This window comes from Mobula birostris, chromosome X, assembly GCF_030028105.1.
Source record: "Mobula birostris isolate sMobBir1 chromosome X, sMobBir1.hap1, whole genome shotgun sequence".
In the NCBI taxonomy this organism is placed as follows: domain Eukaryota; kingdom Metazoa; phylum Chordata; class Chondrichthyes; order Myliobatiformes; family Myliobatidae; genus Mobula; species Mobula birostris.
The window spans coordinates 24359175-24386617 of record NC_092402.1 but is presented as its reverse complement, the minus strand read 5'-3'; the positions used below and the strand labels follow the sequence as shown (position 1 = coordinate 24386617).

The following is a 27443-nucleotide window of genomic DNA, read 5'->3' as shown; positions in this document are numbered from 1 at the left end:
AGCAGTCCAATGCAATACATAATATAGAAGAATAAATAAATCAATCAATTACAGTATACAGGTTTATTATACCCCTCCAATTTTCTGGCGGTGATACGGGGGTTTTACTTGTTGACTTTTGAAAGAGATCCATTGACTGCTGGATATTTAGGAATAGAGAAATAGGAAAAAAAATCCTAGAAAATGGAACTGGGATAGATACTCAATTTTTATCAGTCTTGATAGACTGAATGGCGTCCGAGCCCAACGTGAATAGCTGTCTATCACCCTCTGGCTTATTTGCAAACACCCAGCTCAATACTTTCGTCGATATTTCATTTTGAATTTGGAAAAATAACTAAGATACGCATCTCTCATCTCCTCAATTGCATATTTAACAAGCAGGGTTCTATCGGAATGTTTTTTAAAAATGTTTATTTTCATTCTCGACAGGCAAATGTATCGGACGCAGTGACAGGTCCTTGCTCCGTAAGCGCGCAGTTGCCATGCGCTGAGGTCGTGCTGCATCTGGTTGCCCGTCGCCGATCGGCCTTTGGATTGTGAGTGAGTGAGTGGTGGCGTTTGCCTTCTTCGTGCTCGGAGGCTGTTTTTTCAGGGCACTGGTTTGGATCCCACTCCGAGGAAACAGTCGTAAATGTATTCCTTCCTGCAGCTGTTCCCTCCGGTTCTTAGCTATTGTCCACTTCCCCCGCCTCATTGCTGGTCCTTCCGCCTTCTAGTGCACCCCGCTATTTAGGACCCCCTTTCACTGCCTTCACCCCACTGCTGCTAGTTTTTCCACACTACCATTACCCCCTCCCCTTTCCCCACTGCTTATTGCTCTCTCCTTTTTCTCCCACTGCCGTTTTAATCTAACTGGTACAACTTCCCACTCTTACTGGGGCTCGTTTCTCCTTCCACACACAATATACCAGTGTTGTTTCTGTTGTAAATTCTCGCTCTAATTTGTTAACTCAAAGCCAGGAGAAGGAAAATATTGAATGGCTGACTAAAGAATACAGAGGTTCCTGGCTATTCTCAGTTTTCTTTAAATGTTTTTCCCTTTTTGCTTTTCTTAACCCTGGCTGATGAACATGTGGCCTTGTTTCTGAGGTGGAAGGTTGCAGATTCAAGAGCCAGTGCAGAGCACTTCTGTATATTTCTTGCAGTATTGCTTGAATATGATGAAAACCTGATATATTTTCTGCCTTTGACAGACAAGATGCTGTAACCTAGACCACCAGATAAAGTGCTAGGAGGAACTCGGTGGTCAGGCAGCATCTGTGGAGGGAATTGGACAGTTGACATTTTTAGTCATGATCTTTCATCTGTGTTTCAGGTTGAGGTCCTTTGGTTTTTTCCTGAAATGCTGACTGTCTGTTTTCATCTAGAGATGTTGCCTGATCACTGTGTTTTACCAGAGAGGGTTTCCAGTCTCTCAGGTAAATGTAAAAGGCACCTGAAAACCAAATAATCCATAGTTTAGTTTCTGGAATCGGAAATAAAAGCAGAAAATGCTGGAAATACTCAGCAGGTCAGGCTGTATCTGTGAAAAAAGAAATTGTTAAATGTTTCAGATTACTGTATCAAGAGAAAGTTTTAATGATTATGCATGTGAAGCATTAAGTATTTTTTCTCTCCATACTGTCTTAATAGCTGAGTCTTTCCAGCATTTGTTTTTGAGAGGTTCTTCAAAGGGTAGTATCCTTGTAAAATTTTTTTGGATCATCACCAAGAACTGAATGATGTGACTACTTATGCCTGAAACATCGACTGTAACTTTTTTCCACTGATGCTACCTGGCCTGCTGAGATCCTCCAGCATCTTGTGTGCGTTGCTCAGATTTCCAGCATCTGCAGATTTTCCCTTGTTTGTGACTATTTATTATGGCCACTTTTGGAGCTTTGCTCTGTGAAAATTGACTTTTTTTTGACATTGCCATAATATTTGGGGTATTGGATTTTATTTTGCGATTGTGAACCTGTTCCTTCCTTGCTGAATTATTTGTTTAATAAATCACATACACTTAAGTTAAAATTAAACATTTTTTTTTGAAATTTATCAAAATGAAAGAGCTCTACTTGGTCCATGTTTCGCCTCTGTCTCTTTGCATAGGTTGTATACAAATGAAATGTGAGAACAGATTTTATTGACTGTATATCATAGAGATAGAATCAGGAGTAGGCCATGAAGCCCATGACTTTTAAGATCATAAATCATGGCTGTTTTACTACCTTAATGCCAACCTCCTGCATTAAATACTTGGCCTATAACACCAAAGGGGTGATTTTCATGTTGGTGTACTTTTTCTGAGGGTTATCAGAGGCAACAGTATTGATGTTCTACCTGTTGATAAATGGGACAAATGTATATATCATAGTTCGGAGCTCAATTGAGCTATGAGGAGGAATGCTAAGTGCATTGCAATGTTGATGAAATGAGTTGTCAAAAGAGTAGAAGGAGGAAAATGAGAAGAAATTATTTGAAACGTTTATTTAAATCATATGGACCTGTTAAATGTTGGTGTTCAGAAGGATTTTAATGACTCTTATGTGAAACAATCAACATGCAGATTTCAAAAAATAATGATAACTGTCACACAACATAGCAGTCAATTTTGTTTGGTAACAATATCCATTGCTTGAAGTTGCCCAAGTCAATTCTGATTTGCCTTAACAGTTGAGTTTGCTCTGTGAAGGGTCCCAGGGAAAGATAGGAAAGCACATCAGCATCTGAATGACTAAAAACAGTTGTGAAGTATAATACTGTGCTTATATTTTAGAATGAGTATTAAGATTTGATAAAATAAAATTAATACAGAAACATTATAATGTTGATGTAATTCTGAAAGTTTTGCATTGCATTTTCCAACACCTCCAGGATTGGGAAAATGGGTTAATTTATTGCTGTACATTTTATGGTTCTGTTTATTCATTCAGCTATAAGTTATAAGTATTTGATACCCAAATCAAAGTAAGTATATTGTTTAACTTGAGTACTCATTTTAGATTTCCCATCATGGATACAGATTTGTATGATGAATTTGGTAACTATATTGGTCCAGAGTTGGATTCTGATGAAGAAGATGGCATAAGCAGAGACGAAGATCTGGATGAGGTGAGGGGAAAAAATGTTCTTTAAACATGAAATGGCTCAAAAAAAAATTCTTATAGGTTGTTTTGATGATACCAAAATATACCGTTATGGATTGTAATTTGTATTATAACCACGATGTTAAAAAAAATCTTGTGTATTAAATAATACCTTAAATTTATATCTTTCCCATTTATGGAAACAATTGCTTTTTCATTAGAGTACCATTACAGGTCCATTGTTTAGCCTTTATTGCATTGTTGTTCCTTTCTGCGGCTTGTGGCGCATCAGCGGCAACCTTTGCTGTTTCTTTAGCATTTTGTCTATTTTTTTTACAAGGCTGAGTTGCTAGCTTGATGCTCAAACCAGCACAGATGAAAAGCATGCAAGGCGCTGGCCAGGTTAGAACCTGGGACCACTCGCCTCGCAGTTCAGTTCAGCTGCAACTACACTACCGGCCATCCTTTATTGCCTAGCACAATAATTTCTTTCATTATGAAACTATTACTCTAAAGATAAATTCTTGATAGCTGTAACTTGCCATGGCCCTTTAATTGTTTATTTGCTCTGCACTTTATCTGTAACTTGTGTATGGAATGACCTGCCTGGATGTCGTACAAAGTTTTTCACTGTATCTCGGTACACATGACAATAATAAACTGATTAGCTAAATGTTACTTTTCATGTGAATTCCTCTAGAAATTCTCACATAAATAGTCTGTATTCTGATCTTTTGGAACAGTCATAAAATGTGATATTGTATAGAAGCACTATAGGTACACGTGACACTAAGATCCAGTTACACTGTAGTTTCCAAAAAATCATAGGCCCGTATATACAGTTGCAAGAAAAAGTTTGTGAACCTTTTGTGATTACCTGATTTTCTGCATTAATTACTCATAGTATGTGGCCTACTCTTCATCTAAGTCATCTATAGACAAACACAATCTGTCTAAACTAATAACACCAAACAATTGTACTTTACATGTCTTTATTGAACACATTGTTTAATCATTCACAGTCGCAGCTGGAAAATAGTATTTAATAACTGCTAGGACCTCCTTTTGGCAGCAATAACCTCCAGCAAAATGTTTACTGTAGCTGCTGATCAGACTTGCACAATGACAATGAGGAATTTTAGAACATGCCTCCATACAAAAACTTCCAGTTCATCAGTATTTCTGGGATACCTTGCATCAACAGCCCTCTTCAGGTCATGCCACAGCACCTCAGTTGGGTTAAGGTGTGGACTCTAACTTAGCCATTCCAAAACATGAATTTTCTTCCTTTTAAACCATTCTGTTGTTGGTTTACTCTTGTATTTGGGATCATTGTCTTGTTGCATCATCCAACTTCTATTAAGCTTCAGGTGACAGACTGCTACCCTGACATTCTCCTGTAAATTGTCGTGATACAATTTTGAACTCATTGTTCCCTCAATGATTGCAAGCTGTCCAGGCCCTGAGGCAGCAAAGCAGCCCCAAACCATGCTTCTTCCACCGTGCTTCACAGTTGCAATAAGGTTTTGGTGTTGTATGCAGTGCCCTTTCTTTTTCTCCAGACATAGCATTTCTGCCAGAAAATTAAACATTGCCACAGAACATTGTCCTATAAGTGTTGTAGAACATCCAGGTGGTCTTTTGCAAACTCTATAATTCTTCTTCAGGTCCTCTGAAAGTTGTTTTGATTGAGGCATGGTGCGCATAAACAGATCTTTCTTGAGAAGAGTAGGCTCTGTCAGTAACCTGACTTTGTGTGTCTTTTATAGGGCAGGGCCCCTCTACAACCCACATCTCCAATCTTATCTCATTGTTTGGAACACCTGACTCCAAATAGCTTTTGTAGAAGGTGTTACCCCAGAGGTTCACGAGCTTTTTTGACCCTAGACTGTGATTGTTTAAATGGTGTACTCAGTATAGACGAGAAGTACAATTACATGCTGACTATGGTTTTTTGCGGGAATGGGACTTGTTCTCGGGGTTTCACGACTGGCCGTTATTCGGCACGCCAAGAGCTTGGCCTAAGAGCTCAGCTCGCCTTTGGAGGGTTGAGATCTCGTGGCTCTGGAGATGGACGGATCGAAGGTCGGTGTCCGGGCAGATTGGTGTGTCATGGGAGATGGAAGTTCTAAGACTGTGTGCCCAGAGACCCGAGATCTTTGGGCACAGAGCTTTGAAAAAGCGAAGCAACGGACTTTTAACATCGTAAACCAGCAAGTTGTTTGTTATGTCTCCTCTCGCTGTGAAATGGAGACATCTCTTTCTCCCTTATTAGGGGGAGAGAGAGCCTGTGGTATGTGGAATACTGGGTGAGCAAGTAGAATTTGGAGTACTGCAAGTCTGTGTCTTTGTTGTTGCTTTGCTCACACTTGAGTGCTCGGTGGCAGGTGCTGATGCTTTTTTTCCCCCCAGTGGGGGGAGGGCAGATCGTTGCTTGCTGCCACTTATGAGCGGGAAGGAGGGGAGCTGGGGGGGGGTACTTTGGGGTTTTAATATTTAACTGTCATTCATTCTTTGGGGGCACTCCTCTGTTTTCGTGGATGGTTGTGAAGAAAAAGCATTTCAGGATGTATATTGTGTACATTTCTCTGATATTAAATGTACCTTTGAAACCTTTGAAATTCTGTGTTATTAGTTTAGGCAGATTGCGTTTGTCTATTATTGTGACTTAGATGAAGATCAGTCCACATTTTATGAGTAATTAATGCAGAAAACCAGGTAATTGCAAAGGGTTCACAAACTTTTTCTTGCAACGGTGGCAAGGGTGCGTAATACTTTTGCACACGTTTTTTGTCAATGTGGAGCGGAGAGCGAGTTTGTAAATCTGGTGGGAGTAAAGGACGTTGGAAGGAGCACGGCAGATGAGATATGGTTGAGAATGAGTGCTTGGGGGGGCGGGGTGGGGGGTTGTGGCGCGGGTGCAGACAAACCCATCCCTGAGACACCAGGCGACATAATTTGTTTACAAACAATTGGTTTATTGATCATTACAGGATGTCTCTGGTGTTTTCTGCTCCTCTTCTACTCCCTTCCCTTTTTCCCCAACTGTGGTTCCCCTCTCCCTGCCCCTTCCCACTCTGTATTCTGCTGCCTGCAGCTTAGTTGCTACTTACAAATTGGTCTACAGGATATTGGGGGCTGTTCAGCTGCAGGGCATGTACAAGCTGAGGAATAAGGTGGGAGGCATACTAGAATTACTATCGATTTGTAATTCAGGGAGCGGGAAGTGCAGAATCAAATATCGCTATGATGATTGTACATTCTAGTATCAATTGTTTGGCGACAATAAAGTACAAAGTTTGCCTATTTAGCCATTGACCATAACTTTGCAATTTGTGGCCGAGGATAAATTATAAGGGTAGGCTATCTATTTTGCTGCTCACTCTAGTCTGACTCCTATAATGTTACAGTCCTTGCCTAAGTGCAAGGTACAAGCAGGCATTTGGTAAGGAAGGCTGTGAAAAAGTTTTAAAGATGACTACTACCAAAATTGTTTTCAAGGCTAAACCATGGAAAAACAAATATACTTGGCAAAGTCACATTTTCTGTCCTGAAGTTGATACTTAAAACTGAAGCAGTTTTTTTTATGTTGACCATATTTTGACGTTAGTTAAAAATTCAAAATGAGAGCCTACAACATATGTCTTAGCAAGACCAAATAAAAATTTGTTTTCTGTAATGGATGGATGCATGCTCCTCAGCCAGGTGCCATTCTTTATGTTGTATCAGACTGGAGAAGTATTTTCTGAATTTGTTTTTGATCATTGCATAAGTTCGCAAGGGTCTTTTTTTTCAAACTACAAAGGAAACACAAGTTTAAATGAATGGAAGGCAGCTGTAGGATATGTCATATTTATCTTTCAACTCGTCACTTAGTAACATTTATATATATATATATATATATATATATGTTTGTGTTGGAATAAATAAGGAGGATGAGGAAGATGAAGAAGCTGGAGATCAGGATGAAGATCACGTTGGAATGGAAGTGGTGCTGCATGAGGATAAAAAGTATTACCCCACTGCAGAGGAGGTATATGGACCTGAGGTAGAGACAATTGTTCAAGAGGAAGATACTCAGCCACTTACTGGTAAGTAAGGTGATACATTTTAAATAAATTAATAATCTAATGGATGTAAGGGTATTGTTCACTGTAGTTAATTTTATTTATTTGAAAACTGCTTCTCCTCTCTCATTTTCTACTCCCTTTGGTGTCCTGCTCCTATTCCTGCCCCCCCCCACAGATCTGCAGTTTCTAATTTCTAATAGATTTTATTTTAAAATAAAGGCAAGCTTATTTGATTAACAATGTTGGGCCTTGTTTTCTGTTCATCACGTGGCTTCTTGGGACTTGCTGGTAAGGTAATCACTGTGAAAATGAAGAGGAGTTTTTTGTTTAAATAAAATTAAAATCATTCTACTGCATCCACCTTTTTAGGCCTTGCTATTAATAGATCTATTTCAGCTGATATAATAGTTGAGACATTTTCTGTTGAAGTATGTTTTTTTTTAATTTCAGTTAGTGGAATAATCTGTTGCTGTTTTTGAAATTGAGTTTTCTGTCTTTCAGAACCCATTATTAAACCTGTCAAGAAAAAGAAGTTTACACTGATGGAGCAGGAGTTACCAGAAACAGTGTATGATATGGAGTAAGTGAATGTTTTTGCAGTACATTTTAAGCTTATTTGGAAATTAAGTCAAGGTTAATTGGAAATAAGAATTATTGTTAAGGAGTTTTTGCTTAAAGAGTACAGAGAAAATTTACATGGATATTGCTGCCTCTGGAGGACCTGAGTTTTAAGGAAAGATTTTAAGGTTAGGACCTTATTCCTTGAAACATAGAAGATTGAGAGGAGATTTGATAGATGGGGTAATGCAAGCAGGCTGTTTCCTCTGAGCTTGGGTGGGACTGCAACTAGAGGTCATGGGTTAAGGGTGAAAGGTGAAAATTTTAAGAGGAACACAAAGGGAAACTTCTTCACTCAGGGTGGTGAGAGTGTGGAATGAGCTGCCAGCACAAGTGTGCATGCACAAGACTTTTACTCTAAAATCAAGATCTTTCTGATGCGTCCATATTTTTATGCACTGCTGTTAATTGATCTATTTAGACTGATACAATAGTTCAGACATTCTTTGTTGAAGTATGATTTTTTTTTTGTTTTGCTTTTTTATATTTTCTGCACCCAAAGTATCCATTTTCTTTTTGGATTTGTGGATAGTTAAGCTTTTTGAGCACAGTCCCGTTGAACATCACTAAAAATGTCCAAGACCTGTTCAGTGTAGAAATTTTATAACTGAGGCATTAAAGCTGGATTCATTCTAGGATGAAGGGTATCCATAAGACATGGGAGCATAATTAGGCCATTCGGCCCATTGAGTCTACTCCACCATTTCATCATGGCTTATCCATTTTCCTGTTAACCCCATTCTCCTGCCTTCTCCCCATAACCTTTCGCGCCCTGACTGATCAAGAATCTATCAATCTCCACCTTAAATGCATTCAGTGACCTGGTCTCCACAGCTGCCTGTGACGATTAATTCCACAGATTTGCCACCATTTTGGCTAAAGAACTTCCTCCTCATCTCTGTTCTAAATAGACGACCCTCTGTCTTGAGGCTATGTGCCCTGTGGTCCGTAGGCTCACGAAAGGAAACATCCTCTTCATATCCACTTTAGATAGGCCTTTCAACATTCGGTAGGTTTCATTGAGATTTCCCCTGCAATCTTCTAAATTCCAGTGAGTACAGGCCCAAAGCCTTCAATTGCTGCCAATATGACATCCCTTTCATTCCCGGAATCATTCTCATGAACCCTCTCCACTGTCAGTACATCCTTTCTTAAATAAGGGGCTCAAAACTGCTCACAGTACTCCCAAGTGAGGCCTCACCAGTGCCTTATAAAGCCTCAGCATTGCATCCTTGCTTTTATATTTTAATCCTCTTGAAATGAATGCCAATATTGCATTCACCTTCCTCACCACCTGTTTAACCTGAAAATTAACCTTTTGGGAATGCTGTACAAGGATTCCCAAATTGCTTTGCACCTTGGATTTTTGAATTATATCCCCGGTTAGAAAATAGTCTTTGCTTTTATTCCTTCTATCAACATGCATGACCATATGCTTCCATCTGTCACCTCTTTGCCCATTCTCCAAATCTGTCTAAGCCCTTCTGCAGCCCCTCTGCTACCTCAACGCTACATGGCCCTCCACCTATCTTTGTATTGTCCACAAACCTGGCCACAAAGCCATCAATTCCATCATCCAAATCGTTGACATAAAATATAAAATGAAGCAGTCCCAACACAGACTGCTGTAGAATAGCGGCAGCCAATCTGAGAAGGATCCCTTTATTCCCACACTTTGCCTCCTCCAATCAACCCACATTAATATCTTTCCTGTAATGCCATGGCCTTGCGTTTAACAGCCTCATGTGCAGCACCTTGTCAAAGGCCTTCTGAAAATCCAAGTACACAACATCCACTGATTCTTTTCTTTATCTGTCCGGCTTGTTATTTCATCAAGGAATTCCAACAGATTTGTCAGGCAAGATTTTCCCTTAAGGAAACCGTGTCGATGTTGGCCTATTGTCGTGTGTCTCCATGTACCCCGAAACTATCTCCTTAACAATTGACTTTCACATTTTCCCAACCACTGCAGTTTGGCTAACTGGCCTATAATTTCGTTTCTTCTGCCTCCCTCACTTCTGGAAGAGTGGAGTGATGTTTACAAATTTCCAGTCTTCCAGAACCAAGTCAAAATCTATTGATTCTTGAAAAATCATTACTGATGCCTCCACAATCTCTTCAGTTACCTCTTTTAGAACACTAGGGTGTAGTCCATCAGGTGCAGGTGACTTATCTACCTTCAGCCCTTTCAGTTTCCCAAGCACCATCTCCCTAGTAATAGCAACTGCACTCACTTCAGTCTCTTGACACTTTTGAACATCTGGTATACACAGTGAAGACTGGTGCAAAATACTTACTCATTTATTCATTTTGTCTGCCATTAATATCGCTCCAGCATAATTTTCCAGCAATCCACTCTCCTCTCTTTTATTCTTTATAAATATGAAAAAGCTTTTGGTATCATTTTTATATTATTGGCTCACTTACCTTCATATTTCACTTTTTTTATTTGCCTTCTGTTGGTTTTTAAAAATTTCCCAGTCCTCCAGCTTCCCACTAATTTTTGCTTTATTATATGCCCTCCCTTTTGCTTTTATGTTGGCTTTGACTTCCATTGTCAGCCATAGTTGCGTCATCCTGCCTTCAGAGTAAGTCTTCTTTGGTATGCATCTGCTGACATCCCTACTAGTGCCCCTTTCCAATGAACTTTGGCCAACTCCTGTCTTATGCCTCTGTAATTCACTTTACTCCACTGTAACACTGATACATCTGACTTTAGCTTCTCCTTCTCGAATTGTAGGATGAATTCTACTATGTAAGACCATAAGATATCGGAGCATTTGGCCCATCAATTCTGCTCTGCCATTTCATCATCCAGTTTCATTCTTAGCCCTAAACTCCTGTCTTCTCTCTGTATGCCTTCATGCCCTAATCAAGAATCTGGCTTAATCGATGTCTGCCTTAAATGTACCCAATGACTTGGTCTCCAGAACTGCCTGTGACAATAAATTCCATAGATTCACATAGCTTGTACCTGTGATTTTTATAAATGACCTGGATGAGGAAGTGGAGGGATGGGTTAGTAAACTGGCTGATGACACAAAGGTTGGGAGTGTTGTGGATAGTGTGGAGGCTGTCAGAGGTTACAGCGGGGCAATGACAGGATGCAAAACTGGGCTGAGAAGTGGCAGATGGAGTTCAACCCAGGTAAAAGTGAGGTGAACAACAGAAATCCTGCAGATGCTGGAAATTCAAGCAACACACATCAAAGTTGCTGGTGAACGCAGCAGGCCAGGCAGCATCTCTAGGAAGAGGTACAGTTGACGTTTCAGGCCGAGACCCTTCCTGACGAAGGGTAAAATAAATAAAATAAAATAAAAAGAATTGGTCCCAACGCAGATTGCTGTTGAACACCACTAGTCACTGGCAGCCAACCAGAAAAGCCTCCCTTTATTCCTACTCTTTGCCTCCTACCAATCTGCCAATGCTCTATTCATGCTAGAATCTTTACTGTAAAACTATAGGCTCTTGTTAAGCAGCCTTATGGGTTACACCTTGTCGAAGGCCTTCTGAAAATCCAAATGCGCAACATCAACCAATTCTCCTTTGTCTATCTTGCTTGTTATTTAGACCGTAAGACATAGGAGCAGAATTAGGCCATTCAACCCATTGAGTCTGCTCAGCAGTTCCATCGTGGCTAATTCTGGAACCCACTCAACCCCATACACATGCTTTCTCGCCATAATCCTTTGATGGTCTGACCAATCAGGAAACGATCAACCTCTGCCTTGAATATACCCATGCTCTCGGCCTCCACTGCAGTCTGTGGCAGAGTATTCCACAGATTCACTACTCTGGCTAAAAAAAAATTCCTTCTTTCCTATGTTCTAAAAGGTTGCCCTCAATTTTGAGGCTGTGCCCCTAGTTCTGGGTACCCTTACCATAGGAAACATTCTCTCCACATCCACCTTATCTAGTCCTTCCAACATTCAGTAGGTTTCAATGAGATCCCCCCTCCACCACCCTGCATTCTTCTAAATTCCAGTGAGTACAGGCCCAAAGCTGCCAAATGCACCTTATATGTTAACTCTTCATTCTCAGAATCATCCTTGTGAACCTCCTCTGGACTCTCTCCAATGATAACACATCCGTTCTGAAATATGGGGCACAAAACTGTTGACGATACTCCAAGTACGGCCTGACTAGTGTCTTATAAAGCTTCAGCATTATCTCCTTGCTTTTGTATTCTGTTCTTCTTAATATAAATGCCAACATTGCATTTACCTTCTTTACCACAGACTCAACCTGTAAATTAACCTTTTGAGAGTCTTGCATGAGATCTCCTAAGTCCCTCTGCACCTCCGATGTTTGAACCTTCTCAGTCCACATTATTGTTTCTTTTACCAAAATGCATTATCGTATGTTTCCCAACACTATTCCATCTGCCACTTTTTTACCCATTCTTCCAATTTGTGTAAGTCCTGCTGCAATCACATTGCTTCCTCAGCACTACCTACCCCTTCATCCATCTTCGTATCATCCGCAAACTTTGGCACAAAACCATCAATTCCATTATCTAAATCATTGACAAATAATGTGAAAAGTAGTGATCCCAATACTGACCCCTGAGGAACACCACTAGTCATTGGCAGCCAACCAGAAAAAGCCCCCTGTATTCCCACTTGCTGTCTCCTGCCTGTCAGCCATTCCTCTATCCATGCCAGTATCTTTCCTGTAACACCATAGGATTTTATCTTGTTAAACAGCCTCATGTGTGGCACCTTATCAAATGCCTCTGAAAATCCAAATAAGTGACATCCACTGCCTCTCCTGTGTCCACCCTCCTTGTTACTTCCTCAAAGAACTTTAACAGATTTGTTGGGCAAGGATATTGACCCCCTCAGGTTCAGGTGTAGCCTATCCTTTTGGTACAGGTCATACCTTCCCCAGAAGAGATGCCAATGATCCATAAATCTGAAACCCTGTCTCCTGTACCAGTTCCTCAGCCATGCCTTTATCTGCTAAATCATGGTGTTCTTACCCTCACTGGTGCATGGCACAAGTAGCAAGCCAGAGATTGTTATTATGGAGATCCTGCTTTTTGGCTTTCTACCTAGCTCTCTTTAGACCCCTGCTCTTTTCCTTCCAATGTCATTGGTACCAGTGTGTACCCAGATTTTTCACCCTTTAGAATGTTGTGGATATGATTTGAGACATCCCTGACCTTGGCACCTGGGAGGTAATGTACCACCTGGTTGGCTCTATCTTGTCCACAGTCTCTCCTATTTACTCCTCTAACTATTGAATCTCCTACCACCACTGCATTCCTCCAATGCCCCCTTCCCTTCTGAGCCTCAACACCAGAGACGAGGTCGCTGCAGCCCTCCACCCCCCCCCCCCAAGTATCTGTATACTTGTTATTGAGCCTCCTACAAAGGTTTATTGATTTACAGCAGCAAATAGTTCCTTTGCGTGTCATTCACTTTTCAGGTACCATTCATATTATGCTTAATGCCATAAGGTATAGGACCAGAATTAGGCCTTTTGGCAAATTTGCCTGCTCCATCATTTCTTCATGATTAAATGTTTAGATTCACAGCAGATCACCAGTCATCCAGCTTTCTAAAATATATTTTCAGCTGTACATTGAATGTTTCTTATCTTTTGGCTGTTTTGTTGAATGCACTTAAAGAGAAATTCTAAACATCTATAAATCCTTTCAGTTAGTCCCGACATGATCCTCTCCCTCCTCCAGCCTCGTATCCCTTTTGCCAATCAATTTTCCAGCTCTTAGCTTCTTCCCTCCCCCTCCTGTCTTCTCCTATCATTTTGGATCTCCCCTGCCCCTCCCACTTTCAAATCTCTTACTATCTCTTCCTTCCGTTAGTCCTGACGAAGGGTCTCGGCTCAAAACGTCAACTGTACCTCTTCCTATATAGATGCTGCCTGGCCTGCTGCGTTCACCAGTATTTTTTATGTGTGTTGCATAAATCATTAAATCTTTTTTTAAATTCATCTCAGGTTCCTTGCAGATCTGATGGATAATTCTGAGCTCATTCGGAATATTACTCTTTGTGGGCACTTGCATCATGGAAAGGTATGTATTTACGTGTGAAGGTGCTATTTTAATTGTAGAGAAGATAGTTTAAAATATAGATTGACTAGAGGATATAAAAAATATAAACACATTTTTTAATAATTTCTTTCAGACAAACTTTGTTGATTGCTTGATTGAACAGACTCATCCAGAGATTCGTAAAAAGGATGATCGTGATGTAAGTGTTCTTGGCAACTTTCTTAATATATATTTAACTGCAAAACCTTTTTAAAAAAAAACACTATTATTTTTGGCTGATATTAATATTTTCCCCATGCAGCACAGCAATATTATTTTCTTTTTAATTCCTAAAGCCTTAAGCTAATAATTGACTTAACGTTAATAAAATAGAAACAAATTTAAAGTCGTTAAAATGTATTTTCTCACAGGTCCATTGTTAGAAACATAGAATACCTACAGCACAATCGGGCCCTTCAGCCCACAAAGCTGTGCTGAACATGTATTTACTTTTGAAATTACCAAGGGTAATATAGGGTAATAGCCCTCTATTTTTCTAAGCTCCATGTGCCTATCCAGGAGTCTCTTAAAAGACTTGATTGTATCTGCCTCCACCACCGTCACCAGCAGCCCATTCCACGCACTCACCACTCTCTGTTTTTAAAAAAAAACAACTTGCCCCTGACATCTCCTCTGTACCTACTTCCAAGCACCTTAAATCTCTCGTGCTAACCATTTCAGCTCTGAGAAAAAGTCTCTGACTATCCACGCGATCAGTGCCTCTCATCATCTTGTACACCTCTATCAGGTCACCTCTCATACTCTGTCGCTCCAAGGAGAAAAGGCTGAGTTCACTCAACCTATTCTCATAAGGCATGATCCCTAATCCAGGCAACGTCCTTGTAAATTTCCTATGCACCCTTTCTATGATTTCCACATCCTTCCTGTAATGAGGTGACTAGAACTGAGCAAAGTACTCCAATTGGGGTCTGACCAGGGTCCTATATAGATGCAACATTACCTCTCGGCTCTTAAACTCAACCCCACGATTGATGAAGGCCAATACACCGTATGCCTTCTTAACCACAGAGTCAACCTGCGCAGCTGCTTTGAGTGTCCTGTGGACTCGGACCCCGAGATCCCTCCGATCCTTCACACTGCCAAGAGTCTTACCATTAATACTATATTTTGCCATCATACTTGACCTACCAAAATGACCCACCTCACTTTTAGGAAGGGTCTCGGCCTGAAACGTCGACTGTACCTCTTCCTAGAGATGCTGCCTGGCCTGCTGCATTCACCAGCAACTTTGATGTGTGTTGCTTGAATTTCCAGCATCTGCAGGATTCTTGTTGTTCACCTCACTTTTACCTGGGTTGAACTCCATCTGCCACTTCTCAGCCCAGTTTTGCACCCTGTCAATGCCCCACTGTAACCTCTGATAGCCCTCCACACTATCCACAACACTCCCAACCTTTGTGTCATCAGCCAGTTTACTAACCCATCCCTGCACTTCCTCATCCAGGTCATTTATAAAAATCACAGAGTAGGGGTCCCAGAACAAATCCCTGAGTCACCGACCTCCATGCGGAATATGACCCGTTTACAACCACTCTGCCTTCTGTGTGCAAGCCAGTTCTGGATCCACAAAGCAATGTCCCCTTGGATCCCATGCCTCCTTACTTTCTCAATAAGCCTTGCACAGGGTAGCTTATCAAATGCCTTCCTGAAATCCATACACACTACATCTACTGCTCTACCTTCATCAGTTTGTTTAGTCACATCCTCAAGTCTGCTTAGCTGCTTTAATCTCCTGAATCCTTTTGAAATCAAGTTGTTTCGGTTTTTGCTGAAAGTTTAAATAACTTACAAAGGAGAATAATTTTTTTTAAGTTAATTTTTTTTACTGAAGACCATATATCTCTAACTCTAAAAAAAAACAACACTTTCAAATCCCTTACTCACTCTTCCTTCAGTTAGTCCTGACGAAGGGTCTCGGCCTGAAACGTCGACTGCACCTCTTCCTAGAGATGCTGCCTGGCCTGCTGCGTTCACCAGCAACTTTGATGTGTGTTGCTATCTCTAACTCTGATATTTTTTTTTAAACATCACAATACAGATGTCTTTGGTTTGTTCCAGATTTAGATTACTTGCCAAGGTAAAGTAGTCTTTAGGTTAGAAGTTATGATGGATGCTAATTTCACATAAGACTATTCCTGCAGGGTTATTGTAATGCTGACTCTCACAACGGTCATATTGAATCAACTGCTATGGGATGATTGGGTACTGGAGAAAGAAGGGTGGGAGAGCAGCAGTTCAAAGCCACGGAACAGTCTTAGTTGCAGCCATCTCAGTTATTTGGGAAGAGTTAATTAAAACGCTGTACAGATGCTAATAACAGTTTAAGTGTCCAGAAGGATACTGGAAGATTAGAGTAGAATGGTAGGCTGCATCAGTACAGCCAAATTGATCTCCAGATTAATAAATTATTAAATTATGTTTTGTGTTTTTTTCTTCAGCTTCGATACACTGATATTCTCTTTACAGAACAGGAGGTAAGCATTCTTATTCAATCTTGTTAATTTATGCAACACACACAAAATGCTGGTGGAACGCAGCACCAGGCAGCATCTATAGGAAGACGGGCAGTCGATGTTTCGGGCCGAGACCCTTGGTCAGTACTTTCTTCCTATAGATGCTGCCCGGCCTGCCGCGTTTCACCAGCATTTTGTGTGTGTGGCTTGAATTTCCAGCATCTGCAGATCTCCTCGTGTTTGTGTTGTTAATTTATGGGAGCTTTTTGAAATTCCCTTGGATAATTTCTTCAATATTTTTTTCTTAGAGAGGAGTGGGCATAAAAAGTACACCTGTCACAATGGTACTTCCAGATTCCAAAGGCAAATCCTATCTTTTCAACATCATAGATACGCCAGGTGAGTTCTGTGAACTGGTTTCAAATGTTTTAAATTTATCCAGTGAACTAAATAAAAAAAATAGTTGAATTATTTTATTTAGTTCTATTATTTGGTTAGGTAATAGTATAAAGATGATGTTTACTTAAAATTTAAGTTCTCAGATTGTTCCATGGGATTTTCAGTTGTATGTATCAATATTTCTAAAAGAGAAAAATTCATTTATATTTTAAAATAGTGATTAATATTAGATGTTTTTAAATAGTTTCACATAAAAGCTCCTCACTATTTCTTTGTTTTCTTTACAGTACCTGCACTTAAAACTCAAATGAAACTGTTAAAGTGACAGGCAACTTTTGAAGTTTAATCTTATGACTGCCAAGCTGTCAGTCAGCTCTCCTACCTTTTCAATCTATATTTTAAATCTATAATTTACTTTTCAGGGCATGTAAACTTCTCTGATGAGGTTACAGCTGGTTTCAGAATCTCAGATGGCATGGTACTCTTCATTGATGCAGCGGAGGGGGTGAGTGGGCACATAGACCAAAAGTAAAGAATTTTTATAAAATCTATGAAATAAGACAATTTCCTGGTTCTGGGAATGAAGGTGCATGATAACCCAATTTTGCCTGCAAACATGAAAAGAATGTATATTGTAGAAAGTTACACACATCAAAGTTGCTGGTGAACGCAGCCGGCCAGGCAGCATCTCTAGGAAGAGGTACAGTCAATGTTTCGGGCTGAGGCCCTTCGTCAGGACTAACTGAAGGAAGAGCTAGTAGGGGATTTGAAAGTGGGAGGGGGAGGGGAAGATCCAAAATGATAGGAGAAGACAGGAGAGGGAGGGATGGAGCCAAGAGCTGGACAGGTGATAGGCAAAAGGGATAGAGCATGGAATAGTACACCACGGTACAGGCCCTTCAGCCCACAATGTTGTGCTGACCCTCAAACCCTGCATCCCATATAAGCCCCCATCTTAAATTCCTCCATATACCTGTCTAGTAGTCTCTTAAACTTCACTAGTGTATCTGCCTCCACCACTGACTCAGGCACTGCATTCCATGCACCAACCACTCTGAGTAAAAAACCTTCCTCTAATATCTCCCTTGAACTTCCCACCCCTTACCTTAAAGCCATGTCCTCTTGTATTGAGCAGTGGTGCCCTGGGGAAGAGGCACTGGCAATCCACTCTATCTATTCCTCTTATTATCTTGTACACCCTAACATATCTCCTCTCATCCTCCTCCTCTCCAGAGAGTAAAGCCCTAGCTCCCTTAATCTCTGATCATAATGCATACTCTCTAAACCAGGCAGCATCCTGGTAAATCTCCTCTGTACCTTCCCAATGCTTCCACATCCTTCCTATAGTGAGGCAACCAGAACTGGACACAGTACTCCCAAGTGTGGCCTAACCAGAGTTTTATAGAGCTGCATCATCACATCGCGACTCTTAAACTCTATCCCTTGACTTATGAAAGCTAACATCCCATAAGCTGTCTTAACTACCCTAACCATCTGTGAGACAACTTTCAGGGATCTGCCATTTACTTTCTACTCTGCCTTGGAGTTTGTCCTTCCAAAGTGTACCACCTCACACTCCTCCGGGTTGAACTCCATCTGCCACTTCTCAGCCCACTTCTGCATCCTATTAATGTCTCTGCAATCTTTGACAATCCTCTACACTACCTACAACACCACCAACCTTTGTGTCGTCTGCAAACTTGCCAACCCACCTTCCAGGTCGTTAATAAAAATCACGAAAAGTCGAGGTCCCAGAACAGATCCTTGTGGGACACCACTAGTCACAATCCTCCAATCTGAATGTACTCCCTCCACCATGACCCTCTGCCTTCTGCAGGCTAGCCAATTCTGAATCCACCTGGCCAAACTTCCTTGGATCCCATGCCTTCTGACTTTCTGAATAAGCCTACCGTGTGGAACCTTGACAAATGCCTTACTAAAATCCATATAGATCACATCCACTGCACTACCCTCATCTATATGCCTGGTCACCTCCTCAAAGAACTCTATCAGGCTTGTTAGACACGATCTGCCCTTCACAAAGCCATGCTGACTGTCCCTGATCAGACCATGATTCTCTAAATGCCCAGAGATCCTATCTCTAAGAGTCTTTTCCAACAGCTTTCCCACCACAGAGGTAAGGCTCACTGGTCTATAATTACCCAGACTATCCCTACCACCTTTTTTGAACAAGGGGACAACATTCGCCTCCCTCCAATCCTCTGGTACCATTCCCATGGACAACGAAGACATAAAGATCCTAGCCAGAGGCTCAGCAATCTCTTCCCTCGCCTTGTGGAGCAGCCTGGGGAATATTCCTTCAGGCCCCGGGGACTTATCCGTCCTAATGTATGTTAACAACTCCAACACCTCCTCTCCCTTAATATCAACATGCTCCAGAACATCAACCTCACTCATATTGTCCTCACCATCATCAAGTTCCCTCTCACTGGTGAATACCGAAGAGAAGTATTCATTGAGGACCTCGCTCACTTCCACAGCCTCCAGGCACATCTTCCCACCTTTATCTCTAATCAGTCCTACCTTCACTCCTGTCATCTATTTTCCTTCACATAATTGAAGAATGCCTTGGGGTTTTCCTTTACCCTACTCGCCAGGGCCTTCTTATGCCCCCTTCTTGCTCTTCTCAGCCCCTTTTTAAGCTCCTTTCTTGCTTTCCTATATTCCTCAATAGACCCATCTGATCCTTGCTTCCTAAAACTCATGTATGCTGTCTTCTTCCACCTGACTAGATTTTCCACCTCACTTGTCACCCATGGTTCCTTCACTCTACCATTCTTTATCTTCCTCACCGGGACAAATTTATCCCCAACATCCTGCAAGAGATCTCTAAACATTGACCACATGTCCATAGTATATTTCCCTGCAAAAACATCATCCCAATTCACACCTGCAAGTTCTAGCCTTATAGCCTCATAATTTGCCCTTCCCCAATTAAAAATTTTCCTGTGCTCTCTGATTCTATCCTTTTCCATGATAATGCTAAAGGCCAATGAGCGGTGGTCACTGTCCCCCAGATGCTCACCCACTGAGAGATCTGCGACCTGACCCGGTTCATTACCTAGTACTAGATCTAGTATGGCATTCCCCCTAGTCGACCTGTCCACATACTGTGATAGGAATCCATCCTGGACACACTTAAACTCTGCCCCATCTAAACTCTTGGAACTAATCAGGTGCCAATCAATATTAGAGAAGTTAAAGTCACCCATGATAACAACCCTGTTATTTTTGCACCTTTCCAAAATCTGCCTCCCAATCTGCTCCCCTGTATCTCTGCTGCTACTAGGCAGCCGATAGAGTACCCCCAGTAGAGTAACTGCTCCCTTCCTGTTCCTGACTTCCACCCATATTGACTCAAAAGAGGATCCTGCTACATTACCCACCCTTTCTGTAGCTGTAATAGTGTCCCTGACCAGTAATGCCACCCTCCTCCCCTTTTTCCACCCTCTCTATCCCTTTTAAAGCACTGAAATCCAGGAATATTGAGAATCCATTCCTGCCCTGGTGCCAGCCAAGTCTCTGTAATGGCCACTACGTCATAATTCCATGTATGTATCCAAGCTGTCAGTTCATCACCTTTGTTCCTGATGCTTCTTGCATTGAGCTACACACATTTCAGCCCTTCTACCTTACTGTCTTTATACCATTTATTCTGCTTCTCTTTCCTCAAAGCCTCTCTGTACGTTAGATCTGGCTTTACTCCATGCACTTCTTTCACTGCTCTATCGCTCCGGGTCCCATCCCCCTCGCAAATTAGTTTAAACCCTCCCAAACCATGCTGGCAAACCTACCTGCAAGGATATTGCTCCCCCTCGAGTTCAGGTGCAACCCATCCAATCTGTGTAGGTCCCACCTTCCCCAGAAGAGATCCCAATGATCTAAAAATCTAAAACCCTGCTCCCTGCACCAATTCCTCAGCCACGCATTCAACTGCCATCCCCTCCAATTCTTACCATCACTGTCACGTAGCACTGGCAGCAATCCTGAGAACGCCACCCTTGAGGTCCTGTTCTTCAGCCTTCTGCCTAGTTCCCAAAACTCACACTTTAGGACCCTCATCCCTCTTCCTGCCTATGTCATTGGTCCCAACATGTATCACGACTTCTGGTTGCTTTCTCTCTCGTACCAGGATGTCGTGCACCCGGTCAGAGACATCCCGGACTCTGGCACCCGGGAGGCAACAAACCATGCGGGTGTCCTTCTCACGTCCATAAAATCTCCTGTCTGCTCCCCTGACTATAGAGTCTCCAATGACAACAGCTCTCCTCTTCTCCGTCCCACCCTTCTGCACCACAGGGTCAGACTCAGTGCTGGAGGCCCTGCCACCGTGGCTCACACCTGGTCGGTTGTCCCCGCCAACAGTATCCAGGACGGTAAACTTTTTATTCAGGGGAATGGCTACAGGGGTGCTCTGCACTACCTGTCTGCTCACCTTCGCTTCCCCCCCCCTGACTGTCACCCAACGACCTGCTTCTGACAGCCTAGGTGTGACTACCTCCCTGTAGCTCTCATCTGTGACTGCCTCATTCTCCCTTATGAATCGAAGGTCATCCAGCTGCTGCTCCAGATTCCTTACATGGTCTTCCAGATCGCCCAGCCGTATGCACTTCTGGCAGATGTGACTCTGCGGGAGAGGGGAGTTCCCCCAAGACTGCCACATCTCACATGAGAGGCACATCACCGTCTCAGGAGGCATTGTAAAGACTAACTGCGAGCAAGCTTGTCCTCTGCCCCTTCTCCTCAAAGCTCCACTCCTTTACTGGCCACTTTCCACAGGCCACTTTGCCTGAGCTATCCCTCTTTATCTGTTTGAGCTTTTCAAAATGCTTGGTCACCTGACCTTGACTGCCCAATCAGCTGCTTTCTGCTGAGTCTGAGCTATTCAAACCTTGATAGTCTAATCAACGGCTTTCTGCTGATCTATTCAAAACTTGATTGACTTGATTGCACAGACCAACTGCCAAAACTGCCAGAATCTCTCGAGTCAAAGCCTCAAAGCTCCTCTCCTTCACTGGCCCACTCACTTATTGGCCGCTTTCCACTGCTCTCTGCTTTCCACTGGGATCGCTCCCTACGTGACTCCCTTGTCCATTCGTCCCCCCCATCCCTCCTCACTGATCTCGCTCCTGGCACTTATTCTTGTAAGCGGAACAAGTGCTACACATGCCCTTACACTTCCTCCCTTACCACCATTCAGGGCCCCAGACAGCCGTTCCAGGTGAGGCGACACTTCACCTGTGAGTCGGCTGGGGTGATATACTGCGTCCGGTGCTCCTGATGTGGCCTTCTATATATTGGCGAGACCCGACGCAGACTGGGAGATCGTTTTGCTGAACACCTATGCTCTGTCTGCCAGAGAAAGCAGGATCTCCCAGTGGCCACACATTTTAATTCCACATCCCATTCCCATTCTGATATGTGTATCCACGGCCTCCTCTACTGTAAAGATGAAGCCACACTCAGGTTGGAGGAACAACACCTTATATTCCGTCTGGGTAGCCTCCAACCTGATGGCATGAACATTGACTTCTCTAACTTCCACTAATGCCCCATCTCCCCCTCGTACCCCATCCGTTATTTATTTATATACAAACATTCTTTTTCTCTCTCTCCTTTTTCTCCCTCTGTCCCTCTGACTATACCCCTTGACCACCTTCTGGATTCCCCCCCCCCCTTCCTTCTCCCTGGGCCTCCTGTCCCATGATCCTCTAATGTCCCTTTTGCCAGCTCTTGGCTCCATCCCTCCCCCTCCTGTCTTCTCCTATCATTTTGGATCTCCCTTCCCACTTTCAAATCTCTTACTAGCTCTTCCTTCAGTTAGTCCTGATGAAAGGTCTCGGCCCAAAACGTCAACTGTCCCTCTTCCTCGAGATGCTGCCTGGCCTGCGGCGTTCACCAGCAACTTTGATGTGTGTTGCATGAATTTCCAGCATCTGCAGAATTCCTTGTGTTTGCATTGTAGAAAGTTACTAACTTTCAAGGTGTGCATGAAATTAGAAGACCATACAGATTTATGTAGCTGAAGATATCAATGTTGTTTTAAAAAAAAATGGGTGACCTGGATTTTGGCTTTGAGTTCTCTAAAAGTGAAGTGTTACTGACTGTTTTAAAAAAAAGAGCAGGATATTCATCAGCTGTGAGAGTTGGCAAGGGAATGGCAGATGGAATTTAACTTGGAGAAGTGAAAAGTGATGCATTTTAAGAAAGTAAACCAGAGCAGGACATACACAGTGAATGGCAGGGCCTTAGGCAATATTATTGAACAGAGAACTTGGAGTACAAGTAGATAAATCCTTGAAAATGGAAACACAGGTAGTCAGGATGATGAGGAAGACGCACAGCTTGTCTTCAGCAGCTGTAGCCAGTGAATTTAAGAGTTGGGGCATCATGTTATAGTAGTTCTACAAAGCGATGGTTAGAACTTGTACAAACTTGGAATATTATGTGCGGTTCTGGTCATCAGAATGTAGGAAGCTCATGCTTAAGCTAGAGTGGGTTCAGAAAAGATTCACGAGGATGTTGCTTCGATTGAAGGGCTTCGGTTATCGAAGGGGATTGGTTAAGCCAGTTCTGTTTTCTCTGGAGCAAATGAAGCTGAGAGGTAACATGACAGAGGTATATAAAATTATGAAAGGTATATAGTAGATATCCAGTGTCTAATTCCTATCATAGGGCTGTAAAGAACTAGAAGTTTATATTGAGATGGAAGAGATTTCAGGGGACCTGAGGGTTAATTTTTTTACACATATCCTAATTAGTATTTGGAATGAGCTGTCTGAGAAGTTAACACAAAATACTCTGCAGATGCTGGGGTCCAAGCAACACTCATAACATCCTGGAGGAACTCAGCAGGTCGGGCAGGCATCCGTGGAAATGATCAGTCAACGTTTTGGGCCGGAACCTTTCATCAGGAGTGAAGAGGGAAGGGGCAGAGGCCCTGTAAAGAAGGTGGGAGGGTGGGAAGAAGAAGGCTGGTAGGTTCCAGGTGGAAAAACCAGTAAGGGGAAAAATAAAGGGGTGGGAGAAGGGGAAACAGGGAGGGGATAAGCAGGAAAGGTGAAGAAGGAATAGGGGAAAACACAATGGGTAGTAGAAGGAGACAGAACCATGAGGGAGGTAGTAGCCAGCTGGGGGAGGGGGCAGAGTGAAACTAGGATAGTCTATCTCAGACACTTCTCCCCTTTCTCGATCTCTCGGTCTCCATCTCTGGAGACAGACTGTCCACTGACATCTTCTACAAGCCCACTGACTCTCATAACTACCTCGATTATACCTCTTCCCACCCTGCTACATGCAAAAATGCCATTCCCTATTCCCAGTTCCTCCGTCTCTGCCGCATCTGCTCCCAGGATGAGGTTTTCCGTTCCAGGACATCTCAAATGTCCTCTTTCTTTAAGGATCGTGGTTTCCCTTCTGCCGTCATCAATGATGCCCTCACCCGCATCTCCTCCATTTCCCCCACTTCAGCCCTCACCCCATCCTCCCGCCACCACAACAGGGACAGAGTTCTCCTTGTCCTCACCTACCACCCCACCAGCCTCCGGATCCAGCACATTATCCTCCGCAACTTCCTCCGCCTTCAACAGGACCCTGCCACTAAGCACATCTTTCCCTCTCCACCCCTCTCTGCTTTCCGCAGGGATCGTTCCCTCCGTGACTCCCTGGTCCACACGTCCTTCCCCACGGATCTCCCACCCGGCACTTATCCCTGTAAGCGTAAGTCCCTACACCTCCTCTCTTGCCACCATTCAGGGCCCCAAACAGTCCTTCCAGGTGTGGCAACACTTCACTTGTGAGTCTGTTGGGATGATCTGTTGCATCTGGTGCTCCCGGTGCGGCTTCCTCTACATCGATGAAACCCAATGCAGATTGGGGGACCGCTTTGTCGAGCACCTCCACAACAGACAGGATCTCCCGGTTGCCACCCACTTCAACTCTGCTTCACATTCCCATTCAGATATGTCCATACATGACCTCCTCCACTGCCATGATGAGGCTAAACTCAGGTTGGATGAGCAACACCTCATATACTGTTTAGGTAGTCTCCAGCCCCTTGGTATGAACATTGAATTCTCCAACTTCTGGTAATTTCCTCCCCCTACCTTCCCCTATCTCAGTTTCACTCTGCCCCCTCCCCCAGCTGCCTACTACAGGTTTCCCCCGCCATCCGAAGGTAGAGCATTCCTATGAAACGGTTCGTAAGCGGGAATGTCGTAAAGCAAAGAAGCAATTACTGTTTATTTATATGGGAAAATTTTGTGAGTGTTCGCAGACCCAAAAACAACCTACCAAATCATGCCAAATAACACATAAAACCTAAAATAACAGTAACATATAGTAAAAGTAGGAATGATATGATAAATACACAGCCTATATAAAGTAGAAATACTTTTCCACAATCATTGCCAGCACTGTTCTCCGTAGCGAAAATCTCACGCAAGCGCTCTTGGCAGAAAATCTCACGCAAGCGCTGTTGGCAAAAACACTCTCCAGTAACCTTTAAGCTATGAAGCTACCAAATCATACCAAATAACACGTAAAAATACACAGCCTATATAAAGTAGAAATAATGTATGTACAGTGTAGTATCACTTACCGGAATCAGGAAGACAGCTTGCCGAGCATGCTGATGATGGTGTGTTGGACTGAGTCGTCGGAGTTTGGGTGGTGCAGTGGCCGCCGACCAATACTGATCCGTGGAGAACGCAGGGGTACAGTGGTGGCCAGGAGGCACACAGCACATCTTTAAGAAAAAAGCCGAAATAAACATACTAATTAATTAGGTGCCGCCCGGCACATAAATGTCGGCCCAGATTAGAAGCGATGCAGTCAGCAATTAACATGATGGCGGCACTTAATTAATTAACATGATTATTTTGGCTTTTTTCTTAAAGATGTGCTGTGTGCTTCCCGGCTACCGCTGCATTCTCTGCGAATCGGTATCTGTCCACGGCCTGGGGGTTGGGGTGGTGGGACACTGAGGTGTCATCTCATCGTCGTCTGTTTCCATTAGGGCAGGCAGCTCATCTTCTCCTATGACTGCCCGCCTAGATGTCGAAAGTCAAGGTTGGTCATCTGCTGTGGCTGATGTGGAAGGCTTGCTTGACTGCTGAGCCTCGCGCATTTTTCTATCATACAGTTCTTTGTAAGCATTCAAACCATTTTGCAAATATGCCCTAAACTGAAGTACTCTTTCAAAATTAAAGTCGTACTTTATCATTGCCGCGAAAATCTCACGCAGTTGCTTCACGTTCAGTTCCTGGATGACTTCACTTTCGCTACTGTATTGGGTTTTGATTGTTATCCTTTCCTCTTCCAATTGCATCAGCTCTTCATCTATCAGTTCTTGGTCATGGGATGCCAAACCTCTTCAACATCATCTTCATCAGCTTCCACAAACCAAATTCACTTTGTCCTTAGTTCGTTCACCATGATCGAAACGCTTAATTATGTCTAGTTTTACGCTAAGTGTAATACCCTTACGAGCTCTTTTAGGCTTTTCCGATACCTTAGAACTCATTTTGCTAAAGGATGCTCATAGGCACGTGTTTAAGCAATGCCGGCGAGAATGCAGTTCTGAATCTGGGGGAGAGCGGCTGCTCAGGGGGTGCGGTGCGCTGCCTTTTTATTGGGCGCTGCTTTTTTCGCGCGCTGCCTTTCTTCGTAACAGTGAAAACACCTTCTGTTAGCGAAAGCAGGTAACTAATGTAGGTCTTTCGTAACAGTGAGGTTTTGTAAAGCGAACGTTCGAAAAGCGGGGGACACCTCATGGTTCCGCCTCCTACTACCCATTGTGTTTTCCCTATTCCTTCTTCACCTTTCCTGCCTATCTCCTCCCCCACCCCTTTATCTTTTCCCTTACTGGTTTTTCACCTGGAATCTACCAGCCTTCTCCTTCCCACCCTCCCCCCACCTTCTTTATAGGGCCTCTGCCCCTTCCCCCTACAGTCCTGATGAAGGGTTCCGGCCCGAAACGTTGACTGATAGTTTCCACGGATGTTGCCCGACCTGCTGAGTTCCTCCAGCATGTTGTGAGTGGTGCCTGAGAGGTTGGTGGAGGCAGGAACGATAACAGCATTTAGGCATCTTGACAGATACTTGAATGAGCAGTGTATAGAGGGATATGGAATTAATGCAGATGGGATTAGTAGAAATTAGCATGATGGTTAGTCTTAATGCAGTGGACTGAAAGGCCTGTTTCTGTGTGTGTCGTTCAACTCTGATTCTGAGATTTTCTGTAGGTTACACAGAATTTGATTGTAGGGATCCCTTTACTGTCTGACAGTGTGGAGGGTTTATAAAATTAGATGGTGAGTCAGGTAGTGCAGTGAGAGATTGTGGGTTGCTTTGGACACGTGAAGGCTGGGTTATCCATTGGTTGTGTTATGAAGTAGGCTGATAACATTGCCTGCAGTGTTTATTGGTGAATCCAGAGGGAATATTATTGCTTTTGCTGAGCTGGAAGGCTCTTGCATGCAAACTCAAGTGCTTTCAGCTGCCCTGTTTTCCAAAGTTCAGCCATCTATTTTAAATATAACATGACTGCACAAACGAAAGACATGGCTGTACTGTTTCAAAGACGTCCTGGCTGAAGTTTATCCCTCAACCAACATCATAAAAGCAGCTAATTTCAATCTTACCACTTAACTGTCCCAAATTGATCACTGCATTTCCTTTATTGCATCTGTTACGTACCCCGTAACTGGGTTGCCAAACCAGCAGAAATGGAATG

At 42.9% G+C, this 27443-nt stretch overlaps 1 protein-coding gene across 3 annotated transcripts in view; it reads left to right on the top strand.

The window, feature by feature from the left end:
• Positions 1 to 461: 461 nt before the first annotated feature.
• Positions 462 to 27443, top strand: part of eftud2 (elongation factor Tu GTP binding domain containing 2) — a 97435-nt gene continuing 70453 nt past the window's right edge. The window contains exons 1-9 of one of the 3 annotated variants that reach the window (XM_072249681.1): positions 462 to 539; positions 2988 to 3096; positions 7003 to 7162; positions 7643 to 7721; positions 13721 to 13796; positions 13909 to 13974; positions 16274 to 16309; positions 16597 to 16687; positions 17110 to 17192. In XM_072249681.1, the coding sequence (XP_072105782.1) occupies positions 2998 to 3096; positions 7003 to 7162; positions 7643 to 7721; positions 13721 to 13796; positions 13909 to 13974; positions 16274 to 16309; positions 16597 to 16687; positions 17110 to 17192 (690 nt within the window). In that variant the 5' untranslated portion in view covers positions 462 to 539; positions 2988 to 2997. Of the gene's footprint in view, positions 548 to 2987; positions 3097 to 7002; positions 7163 to 7642; positions 7722 to 13720; positions 13797 to 13908; positions 13975 to 16273; positions 16310 to 16596; positions 16688 to 17109; positions 17193 to 27443 lie in introns of all 3 variants that reach the window. The other 2 variants (XM_072249683.1, XM_072249682.1) reach the window with 2 other exon arrangements.